Genomic DNA, 19,489 nt, shown 5'->3' with positions numbered 1-19,489 from the left:
TGATGTTCTCAAATGTCTTGTTTTGTCCACAAACCAAGTCCTTTGTTATACAGTATAGAGCAAAGAAACCAGAAGGTGCTGCAGAAAAATCTGAAAACTTAATTTTAATTAGAAAAACATTAAAAATAGTTGATCATTCATTTTATTATCAATGATTAGTCAATTAATCAAATAGTCGTTGCAGCCCTAAGTAACATTAATCTTAAATCAGTCAAATTTAACATGTATTATATTTATAACATCAGTTAAGATGTTGTGATATCTGTAATGACAAAGCTCATACACGTGAATTGAAAAGTATCGTATCCCATAATTATGTATGGGAACAAATTAACATAATATGGTAATATAATTCTGTGTCATGAGAATCTTTATCATAATTACGACTTACTATCTCATATATATGACTTACTATGTCATAATTATGAGATACTTTCTCACAATTACTATTTTGTAATTATGACATGCATATTGTTTGGTTTTTCAAGTGGTGGACACAAAATTATGAGACACTATTTCATAATAACGAGATACCTTTTACAAATTTATGAGAAAATAAGTCATATTTTATACCAATATTATGTATTTTTGTTTGTCAAGGGGTGGAAATGGTGGAAATGGGCTTCCATAGAAAATGTGTGACATTTATCCAAGAAAGAATGTAATTTTATTTGCATGAAATGTTTTCACACTCAGACTAGCTAATACATCAGTGAGTTTATTTAAACGCCTTGTCATAGTACGCAGTAAATATTCGGTTTAAATACTTATTATTTAGATTTAAGTGAGAAAGGACCACACCTGACAATTCAGTGTTTGCGCACGCGCAACTGCTGTAAGCGGAAGTATTCGAAAATAGAAGCGGGAAAGACGGTAGAGTTTTGTTTTGGTCCAGAACAGCCACGTTGTTGACAACGTTGTGCAACAGTTGACAGTTTTAAGACTCGTTTTTAAACACAGAAAAAACACGTTTGTGTTGTGTTTCTTCACCGGGGTTAGCAACTGTAACGCTAGCTTAGCCTGCTCGTTGCTCTGCGTTGACGTTGTTGCTGAAACTAGTTTAGCAGATATGAAACCTGTGCGAGGGTCAAAGCGGACGCCTTCAAAAGCTCCAAATCTGAAGAAAAAGAGAAAAATAGATGAGACGGTGAGACACAAACAAACGGGACAACAGGTGAGATAACTGTGTCCTATTTTAGCACCTGGCTAACTTGTTAGCTTCTGCCAATGCTTCCATCATATGTTTGTTTTGTTTTTTACTTCAGGAGAAGAAGCTCAGTGAAAACAACGGTACCAAACCGGGACAGAAGAGAAAAGGTACTGGATGCTATTTTAGGCTTTATTAGATTATACTTCAGACTACTCTGAAATGTGTCTTTTGTGCAAAGACAGCCAACGTACCACAGAAATATCAATATAAACCACTGTTAAAGGGTGTATGACATCATACATAGGACACTTGACTTAAATCTATCACATAACACAATGTATATGACATCAGACATGGGACAACACATAACATCAACACCGAACCTTATTTATACAACAACAAAACATATTGTTTGTGGTACAATACTGCCCACAGTGTATCCTTAAACTTTCTTAAACCATGCCTCATTTAGCATTTTCACTGACTGAGGAACAAAGGAGTTCCTTGGTCTATTCAGTCGCGTTTATGGCACGCTGTAATACATGCGAGGGCTCTGTAATGGTGTTTTATTGCATGCCTGTCTCTTTAAACCTTGGTTCAAGCAACCATCCAACAATCTTTGAGCAGATTCTAAGTACTTAAATTGAACCCGAGAGGCAGTTATAACAGGGACTGCTTCCATACTTCATCACACTCTGCACTAAAAACTGATAGAACATCAACATGACCTGCTTACTGCCTCATAATGACCCCAATCTACCTCAAAAAATTGATTTGTTGCTGTACTTGTTGCAGGTGTAATCTGTGTGAACGCTCTAGGATAATGAGGCGCCCACATAGATGCCAGATACTTATTAAAATGGTCCAAAAGCACACATAAATCCATAATAATTCAGTGTCAGTAAAGTTATTTGTATGTAGTATACACTGTAGATATGTGATAATATATGATTCTATCATAAATGGCAAATTTCCAATATTATAATCACGACTGGAGAAAATTGCTAGTATTTTACTTGTGTGACTTCAAAATGCTTTCTACCTCACCACAATGGTTGCCCCAAGCCCAGCACACTGTAGGTTTGGTCCATAAAAGAAACCAGATACCAGCACTGATGTTTTTATTTTTATTTTGTTCTGATAGCTGTCGATCGATCGTCACCCCTACCTAAGAAAGTCAAAGGACAGGAAAACTGGAAGCTGATGCCACTGTCTACCGTCACTGCTCTGGAGAATATAATGGACCTGTCAATTCTGTAAGTTTCACAGATGAACACTGAAGATATTCTGCAAAAAAAACTTGCAAACTTATTTGGCTTACAGTATATACTGTATGTTAATGTTCAGATAGATACACATCCCTTATTTAACCAAGGTAAACCACATTAGAGTAAGAAACTATCTAACTATGGTAGACTATGGTACCTTGCTAATCCATACATTTTATATGTGTTATATAATTCATATTTATCTTGCTGCTAAGTGCACTAAAACTTATTTAAATTATGAAAGTGCACTGCAGAACAGACGCAAAATGCTAACTGGAAAGACAGACTCTAAGTTTTGTCGAATAAATACTTATTTAAATCCTTGAACCTTGAACACGTTTTCTCCTGTGTTAACAGGGCTACTCTTGCTTTGAGGAAGACACAGATGAAGGAGAGTCAGGAACACCTGAACATGATGAAAAGCAGGTGAGCAGTGAGTCAAGAGATGTGTAAATAAGTGGCTGTGGTTTTCAGGCAGATTTTATTATATATTATATTTGATAGTGTACTTTTTCTAAATACTAAATTTGCATTCTTACTCCATTGGCGTATTTTTTGTACTGAAAGTGAACTGAACTTTCTGGTACTGACACAAAACAATTAACATACAAGTTGAGACCGTGTGTGACAGCCTTTTTGCTACTTAATACTGAATGTAAAAACATTTGTAAGTTGTCAGTATATGTTTACTGCAGTGAGTATTTTGATAATCGATTATTTGGTTTTAGAGGTTTTAGATTTTTTGCAGCTTCTTAAATTTGAATATGTTCTAGTTTCTTTGCTCTATTTGATGGCAAAATCCCCTAACCCAGAATGGAAGCAGTGGCAACTGCTACTGCTAAGGTTGCTATTTTTCGTTGTTCTAATTAACTTTACTTGGTTCACATCATTGATTTAGTCAGTGAGCCCTCATTTGTTAAAAGATAAATAGAAGTACCACATTGTAACCCCCCCCCCCCCCCTTGATCAAAAAAAGCACCTTGTGCATCTTGATTTTTGTTTGTAAATGATGCATTTTTTACAAACCGCTGTAGGTTCCTGGCTCAGTGTGTGCAGCTCAAAGTTCCAGCACAGAAACAGAAACATATGGAGTGTTCATCTTACCACCAGCAGAGGGCGACCGAGAGCTCAGAGGCTGGAAAGAAGACTCTGAAAAAACTGGAGGTGAATATTCCACAGTTGTCTAAGGGTCCCAAACTCATAATTAAAATGTTTGTAATTATATACAGCTCGCAAGAAAAATATTTATGAAGCAAAAAACATCTTTGTGTTTACGTTACTTTTTTTTTCGTATTTTTGTGTCCAGAGCGACTTGAAGTCTGTGGTCGTTGCTCTGGAGGAGGCAGAGGAGGAGACAGAGTCTTTAAAGCAAACATGCTTAGCACTGAGAGACCAGCTGGAGGATGAGGAGGAGAAAGCCAAAGAGGTATAAGAAACAAAAGTTACACAGTTTGTGTAGTTTGGGGGGGGGGGGGGGGGGGATTGAGTGGAGGAGTTGTCCGTTTTAATTGCAAGCTGTCTCGCCATTAGGTGTGGGTAATTCTTACAAACAGGACCTTTTAAATGGGGAGGTATTGAATTCTACTTCCACAGAATTCTATTGTTCTGTCTGTTTACACAGAGCTTACAGCTACGTGAACAAACAGTCCTCAACCTTCCCCCTCATCGCCCACCAGCAGATGAACCAACATTAGAGGTGAGTGGTGTAACATATTAGTCTTGACTTGTTCTGTTATTATACAAGTTTTATTACAATATCGGATGAATCATTGACATTTTGGTATTTTGTGCATGTAGAAACTTTTTTTTTTCAGTATTGTGCAAAGGTCGTGGGCTGCCACTATCTTTTGATGTTTAGTCATGTATATCCTTGGCCTTTTACATCTGACAAATTCTGAGATCAGCTTCCATCGAGTTAAACTCGAACAACATGTGTTTGCAATTAGGTCTGCATAGATGAATGGATTACTAAATGAATTGTCAAGCTTCTTAAATCTGAATATTCTCTGCTTTCATTGCTACATTTGACAAAGAAAGCTTTAAAACGGAATAATTTTGTGGCCAAAACAAGACATCTGAGAACATCATCATTTCGAGGTTTGGGAAACACCAATCAACCTTTTTGTGGACCAAACAATAGAGAAAATTATCTATAGTTGCAGCCCTATATGCAATGCTAAAGCATGTCGTAAAAAGGCCAGCCATTTTCAATATTATATTCAGGTATTGCCAATTACATTAGTAATTAGTAATAGAGTCCATTTAGGTTTAATAGAGCCATAATAGAGCCAGGGTCCTGGTGAGGGTAAGAGGAGGTCTTACAAAATACTTGGCACTTGAACCCAAAGAACCTGTTTTTTAATGATACATAAATATTTCCTCTATTTTCAAGTTGTATTCTGATGAAGAGATTGAAAAATAATGAATAATAAATAATGATTTATGGTCATTCTAGTATGGCTAAAACAACAAAATATAATGGTGGCCTCAGAAATTTGTACCATATCGTGTATCTGTATGTATGAAATCAAAAAATATGTATTTATTATTCAAAGGATTTTCACTTTCTTAATGAATAAGAAGTGAAAGTGTCTGAGTCAGCTCCTGACAGGAAAGTCTAAACATGTTCTCTTTGATGCAACTTCTGTTTATTGTAAAGACAAAGACACGTGTATTTCGTAAGTCTCAGAGAGAATGTGATGTGCAGGGATCTGCGGTGTCTCCGTTGATCTCGTCAACAACAGCTCATTTCACATGCACATGAAATCACACAATAGTGCTAAATAATATCTTCTGGGTTTTTTTTCCCCTCAGGCTTTAATGAGAAAAACAATACCAGACAATGAGTGCGAGGCCACTTCACAAAGACTGGGAGAAATCCTGCAGAACTCAGAGGCCATACAGAATGCACAGGTGCTGCTTCTACATGCACACAAACACGCTGATGAACTCTAACGCTGGCTTTACTCCGATCAGTGGTGAACCTCAGTTTGAGGGAAGCTCGCCCAATCTCTGTTTACACAGTTCTGAACACTGAAATCTTGGAACCAAGCAAAGTGAACAGGTGTAAGCAGTGTGCATTGCACACAATGTTTGCCATGTTAGTGTTTTGGGGGACACATTACTAGGGGTCAAATAGCTGTACTTTTTGTGGGTGAGCATGAATGTGCACTAAGCAAATGCAACATAAGTAATTGTATATAATCCATATGGGTTTGTGTAAAGTGATATTTGAGGTCGTATATGTGAACCAGTCCAGCCTGGGTCCGTGGTAACTTGGCTGCCTGCAGGCACGGAGGGGAAAACTGATTTTAGCCACTTAACATAAGATTCACTTAATAAAATCTACATCAGCTTTAGTCTATGATATCTTAAAAGCATGTTCCCTGTCTTTTTACTTGCCGTTAGATGGACTTTTCCCGAAAAGAAACTGAAGATTGTAAACAGCTCACTCTCCACACCAGAGTCCATAGAGAAAATTAGTGACTTTACATCATAACACATTAATGCACTGCTGCCTCCATCAGTAAATATGAAGATGATATATTGTGACATTGCAGATTTAAGTGACATAAATGTTCTAAATGAGGCAGCAGTAGACCAGAAGCTCCTGTCTTACCATAAAAATTATGATTTTCTCTCTGGGCTCTGGTGTAGGAAAATGACCTTATTGCAAGCTTCATTTTCCAGCCAGAAAAGGTTGTCTAGTGATTAGAACAAGTAGCAACACATTCTTAAGATATTGTAGGTATAAGGAGGTGTAGATTTTATAACATGAGCCTTTTGATAAAAGCCTAAAACCTGTGTCTCATGTAAGTCCACGGAAATGGAGGTGCGGCAGCACTATCGGCAAATTAAGTGTTGATAACTTGTCAATAACACAATCATACAGCAACACTTTGAAAAACCTTAACTATCCCTAAAACAAGGAAAGAAATGCCTGCCTTTACTTCAGCATTTTATTAAATATGAGTATTTTAATTGAAAGGTTATACTTTGAAAACAAAGTTCACATATCTAAACTTCATTAAAACTGATGATGTACTCACCAATAAAGACTAATTGCTCATGTTTGCGTCTGTAGAAAAGTGTCAAGTACAGGAGAAGTAGTGACTGATCCAGTGTCATTAAAATGTATTCATTCATGCTTTTGTGTAGAGAGAAAATGCATCCGATGTGATCTTATGAATTAAGTTTATTTCCATTTTAAAAGAACACGAAAGATAGCTCTGCTTTTATGTACAAAAAAAAATAATGCAATCTTTTCATAAATAAGGAGGAGGCGTAGATGCAGTTAATTTACAGATGCAGTTATTTACATCCCGATGACTTAGTCTTATTCAGTAGGTGCTGGTAGCGCCAGATATGTAGATAAGGACCGATTATATCAGCGGAAAGATCATGTTTGACTAAACAAATTTAGAACCAGGACGAGAACATGCAAATAAACATTTTTTGTTTTATTTTAGAGGAAATAATGTGACAGAAGTTGCTCTGTGGCCTGGAATTAGTGACATTGCGGTTGTTATCTATGTAGATAATGTTTCCTGCCTGTGAATCCAATCGACAAGATGGTGCATGAATACATTTTCATGCCAATTATGACCCTGCCTTCAGCATGTAGCAACATACGCAGCATTTTTGACACCGTCAGTCATATTTTTTTTATTTATTTATTTTTTTTACTGACCTTGTATGTTCTTGTTTTTAGCTGATGGTGGAGAAATCCTGTGTGATTTCTTTTTTTTTGTCCTTCTGTACTCTCTGTTGTGCTGATGTTTTTACACACCCAAAAACTACATTCGGACTACATTGCTGCTGCTACCTAATGCATGCCCCACAAATTAGGCTTTCATTTTTATATGAACACAGCTGTGTGTCCGTCATGGTATGGTTCGGTTTGGAAGGATAAAGCCCTAAAGTCAGGCCTGAGTTTTTCGACTACGAACAGTATCATTTACTTGGTAGGTGGGGTGTGGCCATCTGTGCCCAATGGCTGTGTAGCAACAGACTACAGAGGAAGACGTCCAGTGGCTCTTTGCTTCCTGGTCAGTTTGTGGCTATTGGTCTCAACAAGACATCCATCCATTTTTATAACAATAGACTCTGCCTCTGCCTTGATTTCCATGAAATATTTACGCCTATCGCAAGGGAGTGTCATATTTTTGTCGCTCAATCAGCTGGCTGATTAGTCTTGGGTGGAGCTGGTCTAACCGTACTGTGATACTCTGTAAGGGTACCAAAGATTTGAGGTGGAAACACGGCAAAGTTGTGCACATGAGAGCAGATTTCTGAGAACAGATATTAATACCACGTCTGAACGGAGTAATATTTACCCAGCTCAGTTCTGTGGGTTACCAGTGATTTGCAGGGAGACAACCTAAGATAAAATTTAAAATACAAAAAAACTCTAAACTCCTGGTCAAATCTGGGAGTTCTTAAGTGATTTTCTTCGTATGGACTCTGAGGATTCATCGTTGAAAAGTCTTTCAATAGTGGAGACAAGTGAGTCTCTGATGGCGCGGCCTAAGCCTCTGGCAGCAAACACATACAGCACAGGATTTAGTGCACTCTTGATGTATACTAGATACAGTGATATGTATGTGCCATATAATGCTCCAGTGTACAGTTTGATCCAGTCAGGTCGTCCCTCAACCAAGACTCTTAGGAAACGGCAAAAAAAATAGGGCACCCAGCAGGTGAGGAAAAAAAGCATGGTGAAGAAGAGCACATGGTACATCCTGACCATCCTGCGTGAGGTGGAAGCAGTGGAGGAGGTGGGCGTTGGAGGCACTACTTGCTGAATGGTGAGTAAAACGGCAATGTTACTTCCAACGAACACCAGCAGGGGCACGATGAAACCTGCCACCGTTTCTGTTACAAACAGGCCCATGTTAAACTTCCCACTCTCCAGGCACTGGTAAGCCTCGTTAATTTCAAAAAGCTCGGCGGTGTGCAAGTATGGGGCAGACAGGATGGCAGCTAGCAGCCACAAGAGGCCACAGGCCAGAGGAACAGCCCAGGGTGGCCGTTGCAGTCGAGCCCACATGGGCTTCAGCAGGCACAGGCATCGTTCCAAGGCCACGGCACAGAGGAGGAAGGCGGAGGCGTACAACCCCAGGCCCCGCAGGAACATGATCAGACGGCAGAAGCCGTGACTAAACGGCCAACTGTTTCCGTGAGCGAGGTAGCCCAGCATGAGAGGGGTACGCACAAGCAGCACCAGGTCAGCCAGGGACAGGTTCAGGACATATATGCGGAAACTGCTGGCGGCATGCTTCGAACCATTGGCACCTCTGTGCACCAGGTGTCGACGGCCGTGAAATCCAAGAGCCCAAACCACCAGGCCATTCAGAGGTATGCCCACCTGAAGGAGTCAAGAGAGATGACGCTGTTAATTAGATGGCATACTGTACAACACTCCTTAGCCGTTGTTTGCTTAGTTTCTAAAAGTCCAAAAATAAGAGGAAGGATTTCTGTTATACTAAGACCAAAGGTGATGTGAAATTGAAACTATCAGTGTCAATGTAACTTTTAAATCACACTTAAGTTGTGGTCGTAACTGCCCAGTCCATACAGGAAACCCAGTTTGTTCTGCACATGTGTGAAAGTGTGGCTACTTCCTGTTATGAAGGCTGCTTCCAACAGGGTTTACGTTACCATGACGATTATGATGGGAAGTACCCACACTAAACACATGCGTCAAGCAAATCGGGTACAGATCAGGTATTTGAAACGTGATTTGCTGTACATACGTGTGAGAGGCAAATCGGGTTTTGAGGCACAGTGTAGGTAGCTACAGGGATCAGGAATCACATGGTAGCGACGCCCGGTGAGTGAAACTGGCGGGGACTGTTTACTTTAAAATATCAATAGTTTCCCTGCCGGATGGATGATCGTATTGCGCGATATATCCCCCAAATCAATATTTTGACCCACCCCCTACTCCACAGTCTCGTAATCCCTTTCCCAGCTATTATCATGTACTATAATACAGCCTCTTCACGCCAGCCCTGTCACATTAACGGACACAGGCTGGATGGGTGGAGGAAATCTTACCAGGAAGATGATCAGAGTTGCAGCAATTTGGATGCCCTGGCTGATGGGCTCCACCTGCCAAAAGCGGCCAGTGGCATTGGTCAGTGGCTGGTTCACTGCATGAGCGGGAAACTGCGTCCCATTCATGTTAGCCATGGAGCTGCTAGTCTGTAGGAATATAAAACATTATACACTATTACAAAGAGTGTAAAGAGGTTATATTATAGTGTTTAGTAATAGTTGTGAATGGGATTATGAGGTTTTGGAGCCACAAATACATCTTTGTAGAAAGCTTAAAAACATAAAAAGCTCAGTTATTCTATGGCCATAAACAAACTTCCATATTTTACTTTTGAAATTCTGCATTATATTAGACTCATTTTAAGAGTTCTTGAAAAACACAAGGGTGTGAAATACAGACTCCGACCGGCATGCACATGGCCCCGCAGCTTTTGTTGAAAACAAATACACATGGTCAGGAGAGGGGCAGAGGGGGGGAGCGTTTTACAACAGTGAGGATAAAGAGGTAGACGATAGATGGATGGATGTTTACTAGTGTCGTAAAATACGTACTCCGAAACTGTTGGCATGAGTGCTGTATGGAAAACGGCGAAAAAGTGACCGGACTTCAAAGTTCGGCTTAATTTTTTTAAATCAAGTTGAAATTTTGGCCCTTCAAAGTAAGACATTTGTCAACCACTGCCTGTGTTAGACAATTTAAGAGTTAACCATTCAAGGACCAGTGTTTGATGATGTCAAAACACACACACACACCTCTATACATGCACGTATGTAAACTTGTATTAGCAGTAATGATTAAAGACTTAGGAATTCTTTCCCCGTAGCCTCAGGCTCTGGATGAATTCACACATGTAGACTCGTGTGCCACTGTGACATCAGCGTTCATGTGTTCATAATAACACCTTCAGTAACTTGGTAGCAGCGGCATTAAAAATCTGTTCTGTGCCAAAGATAATGATAGCAGCGGCGGGTTCCACAATTAAAAGCTTGTAAAAATTGAGGATTTTCAGGAATCAAAGGTGATCGATAAGAAAGTCTAGAGTCGGACGAGATCATTTAAAGGGTTTTCTTCTTACCTGCTTTATTTTCCCTCTGCTCGGAGAAACAGTGCAGGAAATAAAAGAAAAAAGGTGTGACGACAGGCAGTTAAAAGAGCAATTTCACTCTCTATACCTCCCTCCCTCTATCTCTCTCTCTCTTTTTCTGTGTGTGTGTGTGTGTGTGCGATTGCGACACACTCTCACACTCTTTCTTGGCAACATATCAACCAACATCACGCACATTTGTTGTCAAGGAAAAGCCATTTCCTGCGTTGTTTGACCTTGAATCTTAAAAAGAACATTGTTCTATTTTTTTTTTTTTTTAAGTATTTGTTCTGGGAAATAGTCCGTAAATAGTTTTGTGTTTTTTTTTTTGTTTTTTTTACAGTGTCCAATAAAATGCATTTATTGGAGTTTGCTCTCCAGTATTTTGACCTGGTGCTGCAGTACCCGCTTTAAACACTGATGGCCGCTGTTTCACATGTTTTACATCATGCCTCTTTAGTAGGGGAAAACGGGGAAATAAACCTCTGTTCAGTAGCGGGTGAGTACAATATTGCATTAAAGATATTCATGATGATCTTTGACAGAATTTCAAAGTAGAGCTGGGATTTTTGTGGCTCTTTAAAGAGCCGTTCAAACGACTGGCTCGTTCTTATATTTAATTATTTTTTTAGAAGCCAAACAGGTTTTTATCAAGACAATAAGTCACTGGTTGTAATCATATAGTAAGATTTGGATCTGAATGATTCAAGTGAACGGTTCGCAACTGCGACTCGGATTCCCGTTGTTCAAAGAGCCGTTCAAAAGATTTGACTCGTTCATTAAGGTCACAGCTCTATTTCAAAGTGAAAAAGTGCTTGTTTTGATGTTGAGTGATGTTTTACTTCACAATAAAAACATGTTAATGATGCAAAATATATCTATAAAATAAGGAAACGTTTGCTGTGGGCTTTTCCCGTTAAAATGTTAATTTTAACGTATAACTTTCCACTTATATGTTGTTTGTTAAGTTAAGTTATAAGTGGTGGTGCTGTGGAATGTCTACTAGAAGCTTTTTCAAAGCTAAAATTAAAACGAGATTTGAATGTTTACGTAACAAAAAGTGAGTAGATCGTTTGTCCGTTTGGTTTAAACTAATCATTTTAAATAATCGTAATATCATCATAAATATTGTTAGTACAGGTTAGATAAAGTACATAAACTTCATTAACATTAATTAAAAAAACAACTTCTGAGTTAAAATAAGATATATATTTTTTTGCATTTTAAAATGAAAATCAAGCCCTTTTTTTAAGAGTGTTTTCTCACTGATGATGCACTTGTTGATCTTCACCAGCAGATGGCTGTGCTGCTCATTTAGTAAAACTGGCATTCTTGTTAGTCACTCATGTCTAAATGAGTTTAGGGAGTTTTTCACGGATTAATCAATAACTAAATTAATTATTTTGATCATCAATTAATCAGTTTTGGTTTTAAATATAACTTAAACTTCTAAGTTCTTAGATTTTTCAGCTTTATAAAAGTGAATATTTTCTGGGTTTTTTGCATCATTTCATTTTATGAAATTTTATGGATCCAATAACTAATCCAATAATCTGGGAATTGACAGATTCATAGATTATGAAGATGATCTTTAGTTACAGCCTCAAGTAAAATATGATTCATTTAAAGCACAAGAGCTGCTTTAAATTAATGTTTGAACTAATTCTATCTCCATGGAGACGAACAGAATCACTTATTATGCGCCTATAATCCTGACATAAACGTCATAAATGTTGCTAGTTATTAATCCTGTAATCTGTAGAGTGTTATTTTAATTCCCAATTTCTCCTCGTGGATTAATAAATTACATAATACAGTCAGAAACACTAACTACCTTTTAGTTTGTATTGATCTTTTGTTAATTTGAAATGAATTTGTCTGTTACTTTATTCATTTAAAAAAAAAATTATTCAATTTTTATTTATTAATGATAAATAATAAACATAATTAGTTTATGTAAATACTTTTTTCTTTCTTTTGCCCACTCTTTCTTATGTTCTTTCCCTCTTTCTTACATTCTTTCCCTCTTTCATTACATTACATGTCATTTAGCAGACGCTTTTATCCAAAGCGACTTACAATGGAATTGAGTACAATCAGCCAGGGGTGGAGTTGAACATGTGACCATTGCGACCAATGATGTCTTTCGCACACAGGGTACCGGTCTTAACCACTGAGCCACTCCACCCTTACGTTCTTACGTTCTTTCGCTCTTTTTCTTACGTTCTTTCACTCTCTTATGTTTTTTCACTCTCTTTCTTTCACTCTGTTTCTTACATTCTTTCACTCTTTTTGTTATGTTCTTTTGCTCTCTTTCTTATGTTTTTTCGCTCTCTTTCACTCTTTTTCTTATGTTCTTTCGCTCTCTTTCTTACGTTCTTTCCCTCTCTTTCTTTCACTCTTTCTTATGTTCTTTCGCTCTTTCTTTTACTGTCTCTTTCACTTCCGTATGTTCTTTCTTTCGTTCTTTCCTTCTTTTACAAACTTCTTTCTTTCCTACTTTGCCGCTTTCTTTCTTTCGCTCTTTCACTTTTTCTTACGTTCTTTCACTTTCTTTCTTTCACTCTTTTTCTTACGTTCTTACATTCTTTCGCTCTTTCTTTTACAAAGTGTCTTTTTCACTTTCGTATGTTCTTTCTTTGTTTTACTAGGTGTCTTTTTCACTTTCGTATGTTCTTTCTTTGTTTTACAAACTGTCTTTTTCACTTTCGTATGTTCTTTCTTTCTCTAACTCTGCCTCTTCCTTTGTTTCTCTCACTCTTTCCCTTGCCGTATCTCTTTCCTTCATATTGTTTTTTTAATTATTTTATTTACTTTCTTACCCAAATATAATCATAAACACTTAAATTACTGCTAATTAACGACACTTTCTTTGTTATTCGTGTCCATGTTTAATTTATTGCCACCTCTGATCTTGGATTTCTATCATTTCACAGAAGCAGGTGAACGACATTAAATATTCATGTTTTAAAGTAACCGCCAATTACAATTCTTTAACAGTTGCTTCACTTGTTTGTGAAAGAATAAAAGTTTTGTTTTGTTTTAATTGTATAACTGTTTCAGTTTTTCAAAGATAAACTTCATTCACAAAATCTCAGTCCATTTATGACTTATTCTCATGAATACATGGAGGTTTTAAAGGCTTTTTAAATATTTAGTCACAGTGTTGAGGGTCACTTAACGCTGCACTCAGACTCTTTCTCAACATTCGATGAAGTAAAACAAAATAACAAAAACAAGCAAAACAAAAGAACTGCTTTTATTTATTTGCTTTCACACAGAAATGGATGAAATGAGGTCTGAAGCAGTAGAAATGTTGTCATGACAACAAAACCTCTTATCCATTATCTCTAAACAGATTCAGATGACTCATATTAAGATGAATATGTTTTATATTAATATTGACCGTCAGTTTATGTTGTTTATAAGAACAGGTTTTATTTCAAACTAAAAGACATTTCCACGTGTAAATTAAGCTAAATATGGAATCACATCTAAAGTAAAGACGTTAAGTGAACTTAATTCTTAATATTAACACTTAGTGAACTAAGTGAAGAGTTTAAGCTGTTACAAAGTTTATAATATTAACACTTATTGAACTAAGTGAAGAGTTTAAGCTGTTACAAAGTTTATAATATTAACACTTAGTGAAGATGTTAAGTTAATACTTAATCTTATTAACACTTAGTGAACTAAGTGAAGACATTAAGTCATTACTAAGTGAACTTAATAATATTAACACTTGGTGAACTAAGTGAAGACATTAAGTTACTACTAAGTGAACTTAATACTTCATAATATTAACACTAAGTGAAAAAATGAATTTATTAAAACCAGCAAATGTATGTGTGTGTTATTGAAATTATTTGTGAAAAAAGTGTAAATATTAAATTATTACTAAATAAACACTTAGTGAACGTGATACTTTATACACAACCTTGCACCTCCGTACCTCTCCGATCACCTCCACATATGCATTCCTGCCCGCACCCTCAGATCCTCCTCCTCCAACACAGACTCCCTCCCACATTTCAAATTGCAGTGGTGAAAATAAGTGAAGTGAACTTAATACTTAATGATAATAATGATAATAATAATAATAATAATAATATTATCACTAAGTGAAAAAATTAATTTATTAAAACCAGCAAATTTATGTGTGTTATTTAAATTTTTTCACAAAATCTTTCTTTTCACGCTTTCTCTCTTTCTTTCATTCTTTTCTTACGCTTACTCACACTCTATTTCTTACTTGTTCTGTTGCTTTTTTTGTTCGTTCTTTCCTTCTTGTATGGGTGAATTCAGGATGATCGCATATTGCCAAATTTGAATGATTAAAACAAGTTTCAAATGTTTGAATATCAAGTTTCAAATCTTGTGAAATTCAGCAACCAGACGCTGGGGCGTGTTCTCTCGACACACGGGTTTGTGCAGAGACCCTTTTAAGGACTCACGTTGAAGTCCATTCATTTAGAGAACATAACCATATCCTTATCCTTAACCTTACCACAACTCCAATCTTAGCCCAATCCAAATCTTACTGGGCACATTTCTGTTTATTCCTCTCTCAGTTGCTCAATTTCTCTCAAAAATACCCTAAATTTCTATTTGTTAGTATAATTTGCTCTTATCTATGAAAAATAATAATTCCAGATAATAGCTGGTTTCATTTCTTTGTTTTTTTCATGTTAAATGCAGCATATTCATGTGTGTTAGAAACAAGGAAAGTGACTATGGTCAAATTCTGCCGTAACACAAATAATGAGTCTTAAAATTAAATAAGTATTATTCAAATACTTTTTTTTCTTTTTTTAATATAATTTTGTCGAAATGTATTTTTATCACCGCTTAGGGCTGAAACTCGTGATTATTTTCATAATCGATTAGTCTGTCGATTGTTTTCTACTTGTTTGGTCTGTAAAATGTCAGAAAATGTTTCACTTTTAATGATTTATTTTTTTATTTTTTTGAAAAAAAAGCAGAAAATATTCACATTTAAGAAGTCGAAATATCTGAGAAGTTGTAATCATTAAAGAAAACTCTAAAATGGAATAATGATTATTTTCATCATCTATTATTAATTTGTTGACTATTTTCTTGATTAATCGATTAGTTTTTTTGGTCTAGAAACTGTGTAAAGGAATAACATTGATCGACGTTGTCCAAAAAGTCCTCACATGTCTTCATGGATCAATAATACTTAATAATATTAACACACAAGATGTTAAGTTAATACTTGGCTCATTAAGTGAAGACACTAAGTTATTAAGTGAACTTAATATTAACACTTGGTTGAATAAGTTAAGACTTTAAGTTATTACTAAGTAAACTTAATACTTAATAATATTAACACCTATCTCACTAAGGGAAAATGTGAAGTTATTACTAAGTAAACACAGTGGAATTAATACTTAACAATACAAAGATTTGGTGAATTAAGTGAAGACGTTAAGTTAATACTAAGTGAACACGTAATTAATTTAATCCTCAATAATATTAACACTTAGTGAACTAAGTGAAAATGTTAAGTTATTAGTAAGTGAGCAAAGAAACCAGAAAATATTCACATTTTAATCGTTATTTGATATATTACTTATTGCAGTCCTGATGGAAAGTTGGATTATTTTATACGTCACATACTCAAAATACTTAAGTGGTTTACTGTATATAAATTATCGGGGATTCACAAACAAATCTTTTCTCTCTGATACAATAAAATGAAGGGGCTTTTTTTGCAATCAGTATTTAAATTGAATTTATGCGGAAAAGATGGATGGATTTTTAATTCAGAAGTGTGTGTGTGTGTGTGTGTGTTTGAACTGGTTTGTAGAAGTGAATCTTCGCTGGTCTTTCCACACTCGCCTACACTTCCTTTAAACCTGCTAATTTTAGACGCAGGGTTTTGATCGGGGGAAACCAAAAATACAGCGTGTGTGTGTGTTTGTGTGTGTGATGAAGCAGTAGCTGATTTTTGGGGGCAAATGTTTGGTGATGATATGAAAATGAAATGTTTTGTTTTCCTAAGAAAAGTGTCTGAAATTTTCCCTGTGGTGTTTTCGTCACACCACAGGACACACACACACACACACACACACACACACAGACAGACAGAGAGTGACGGCATAGTTGTTATCATATCATATCTTATCAGCTGAGTGTGTGTGTGTGTTGCGTCTCTCATGCTTGTCCCACATATGACAGGAAAACAGAGTGAGGTCAGGTTTGGTTTGCCCACGTGGAAACACTGAGTCTGAGCTGAAGAAGAACTCTCAAACTGCTTCTTATTTTTTTACACAAAAAACAAAATTGCACTCTTGAACAAACTTTCACACTGGTTTCCTCTGTCGAGGAGACGAGGTTTGTGAGTGAAGGTGACGGTTGTGTTCGCATGACGTACACATACGCCTACAGGAGGGTTAAACTCCGGTTTCCTCCTGACATCAGTACATAATATGATGTCACTTCCTCATCTGCAGAGGTGGGACGTCATGCAGTGTGAGCACTTTGTTGCTGTTTTTAAAGATGATATAATGTACAATAGCGGCTGTTCGCTGCCCCTATGCAGGGCGCGTGGTTGCCAGATTAATATAAGACAAAATAAGGAAATAAAACACTGCACTTATTGCGCACAAATATGGCGTGTTTCCACCGCCTCGCCTCACCCCGGCACGGTTAAGTTGCGTTTCCACTAGCGATAGTACCTGGTACTTTGTTTTAGTACCTGCTCTGGGGAGGTTCCAAACAAGCTGAGGTGATACTATGCGTGACAGCGCCAGACTGCCGGCCACTGATTGGTCAGAGGGCCGTCACAGGAAGAGACGTCCAACACAAGAATCAAGCCGAAACTGTAGATCAGTTAAAAAGACTTAACAATCCTAAAAACGTGCCTTAATCTCCAACAATTACCAGGGAAATGTCTAAAATCTCAATATTTAACAGAGGAGTCTGGTGTTTTTAGGAACCGGCGAGTCTGTTGTCCGGTCATGGAGGAAGCACTGAACAAATAGTTTGAATTAACTGATTCTAGTGATTCATTTACACTAAAAACAACTGCTTTACAAGTCACTAGTCACTCGCTGGAAAACCAACCTAAACCGTGCTATTCCGAGGTGAGGAAAAGGTTGGCTATATACTACGAAATATCGTAATGTCATCTTCCTTCCTCGTGCAATATGATAATCAATATGCCAAGGCAAATAAGGATATTCTAATTAATGAGCAGCGGTGATGCTGCTCAAATAAATGAGGGAAATCCTGCACTTTTAACTTTTTCACGTTTTGTCTTCTTCAGTTAGACAGAAATCGCGATGTATCACGATATGACTGTCTCGCAATATGTGAATCGATTATATACACGATATAATCGATTCACACCCCGTCTACATAAGCAGTATAAAACTTCCGTCATAGTCTTTTTATATTTACATACATACATATATATGTATGTATATATATATATATATATATATATATGTGTGTATGTATGTATGTATGTATGTATGTGTGTGTGTGTTTTTTTTTAAATGATAATGACACAGTCTATCTAATAGTATTTCCTTTTCAAAAACAACCTGGCCACAATAATAATTTACAGGGCTCAAAGTTTTCAGCCACATTTTTTTTTTTTTTTGTGCAAATATAACACATTTCTTACATTATATTGGGGATTTTTATTTTTTCACTGATGACATTTTGATAACATACAGTAGTACTGTCATGAATAAGAAACATGTTTGCTGTGTCCTGAATATAGGAGCTGTTTAAATAGATGGATGTCACTTCCTCAGTGCAGCGCGGGAATGTCACAGGGAGACAAGATGAATGACTGAATATATTCTTTATTCTGATATTTTGAACACCTTACACCTTTGTGTAAGGTGTTCAAAATATATATATATATATATGTATTTATATGTATATATATATATATATATATATACATACAGTATATATATATATATGTGTGTGTATGTATATATATATATATATATACAGTACATGGTAAAGTATAGATTAAGGAACTAAATTCAGATGGAAAAATGAATGGAAGAGTATTAGTGCCACATGTATAAAAAAAAAGAAAATTGAAAGAAAGAAAAAATAATAAAACAGCATGAATTCTGAGATTAAAGTCAAAATCAGTAGCTCAGTAGTATCAGTAGATACTTGAGTTTGTGATATTGGTATCGTTTGTGGTATTGGTATCATTTGTGATATCGGTATCAGTATCGGTAGATACTTGAGTTTTTGATCGTGCCATCCCTAATACATTCCTACCTTATTCTTCACTTCCATAATGGGGCAGCCTGTGGCCAAGTGGAAAGGGAAGGTCGCCGGTTCAAGTCCCCACCAGGTCGAAAGGGCTGGGGTACCCCTGAGCAAGGTACCCAACCCCCATTGCTCCCCTGGCGCTACTCAGTGTGGCAGCCCACTGCTCCTAATTCTAGGATGGGTCAAAATGCAGAGAATAATTTCCCTAAGGGGATTAATAAAGTATCAACAATTAAAAAATACATGATCCTTTCAGGTCAATAATCCCTTCTGGAAGGGGCAACCATAACAAGTACGGCAACTCGACTGTCTTTCTGAAGGTTTATTCACACACACAGTTAGTGGTAGCCAGCAGTTAAACAGCAGTTAGACTAGTTAGTTAGTTAGGTTGTAAAAAACCGACAAGTCATACAGGTTCTGATGATAGTCACATACGAAGGTTAATATTAACAAAAGAGCTTTGATGATGCACTTTTAAGGCAACAGTGTTTTGATACCAATTACAATAAATAGATAAATAGAATGATAGTTTTGCCTGCTAGAAAGTTCTACAATTTTGAATGTTACTGATCCAATGTAAATGTGACAGAGCTAAACAGTCATGTGGAGCACGAGGACATTAATCAGGACACAGACATTTGTTTGTGATTGAAAGT

The 19,489-nt window shown here is 36.7% G+C and overlaps 2 protein-coding genes across 4 annotated transcripts; one reads left to right on the top strand and one right to left on the bottom strand.

Moving 5' to 3' along the window:
- The first annotated feature begins 821 nt into the window (after positions 1-821).
- cenpq (centromere protein Q) lies at positions 822-6,487 on the top strand. Of its 2 annotated transcripts, none has more exons than XM_058629983.1 (8): positions 822-1,147; positions 1,266-1,317; positions 2,295-2,406; positions 2,776-2,844; positions 3,453-3,582; positions 3,725-3,844; positions 4,040-4,114; positions 5,233-6,487. In XM_058629983.1, exons 1-8 carry the CDS (start codon positions 1,070-1,072, stop codon positions 5,371-5,373), a joined length of 777 nt encoding a protein of 258 aa, XP_058485966.1. In that variant the 5' UTR covers positions 822-1,069; the 3' UTR covers positions 5,374-6,487. The 2 variants fall into 2 exon arrangements, with proteins under 2 accessions (XP_058485966.1, XP_058485965.1); XM_058629982.1 differs by having other exon boundaries at positions 824-1,174.
- Positions 6,488-6,857: 370 nt separating this feature from the next.
- LOC131459853 (C5a anaphylatoxin chemotactic receptor 1) lies at positions 6,858-19,321 on the bottom strand. Of its 2 annotated transcripts, none has more exons than XM_058629980.1 (3): positions 18,840-19,321; positions 9,478-9,624; positions 6,858-8,785 (listed from the first exon to the last, which is right to left on the bottom strand). In XM_058629980.1, exons 1-3 carry the CDS (start codon positions 18,855-18,857, stop codon positions 7,841-7,843), a joined length of 1,110 nt encoding a protein of 369 aa, XP_058485963.1. In that variant the 5' UTR covers positions 18,858-19,321; the 3' UTR covers positions 6,858-7,840. The 2 variants fall into 2 exon arrangements, with proteins under 2 accessions (XP_058485963.1, XP_058485964.1); XM_058629981.1 differs by lacking the exon at positions 18,840-19,321 and adding an exon at positions 10,554-10,800.
- Positions 19,322-19,489: the final 168 nt, after the last annotated feature.

This window comes from Solea solea, chromosome 5 (assembly GCF_958295425.1).
Source record: "Solea solea chromosome 5, fSolSol10.1, whole genome shotgun sequence".
Classification (NCBI taxonomy): Eukaryota; Metazoa; Chordata; class Actinopteri; order Pleuronectiformes; family Soleidae; genus Solea; species Solea solea.
Note: the sequence above shows the minus strand (reverse complement) of the source record. Positions and strands in the feature narration are given on the sequence as shown.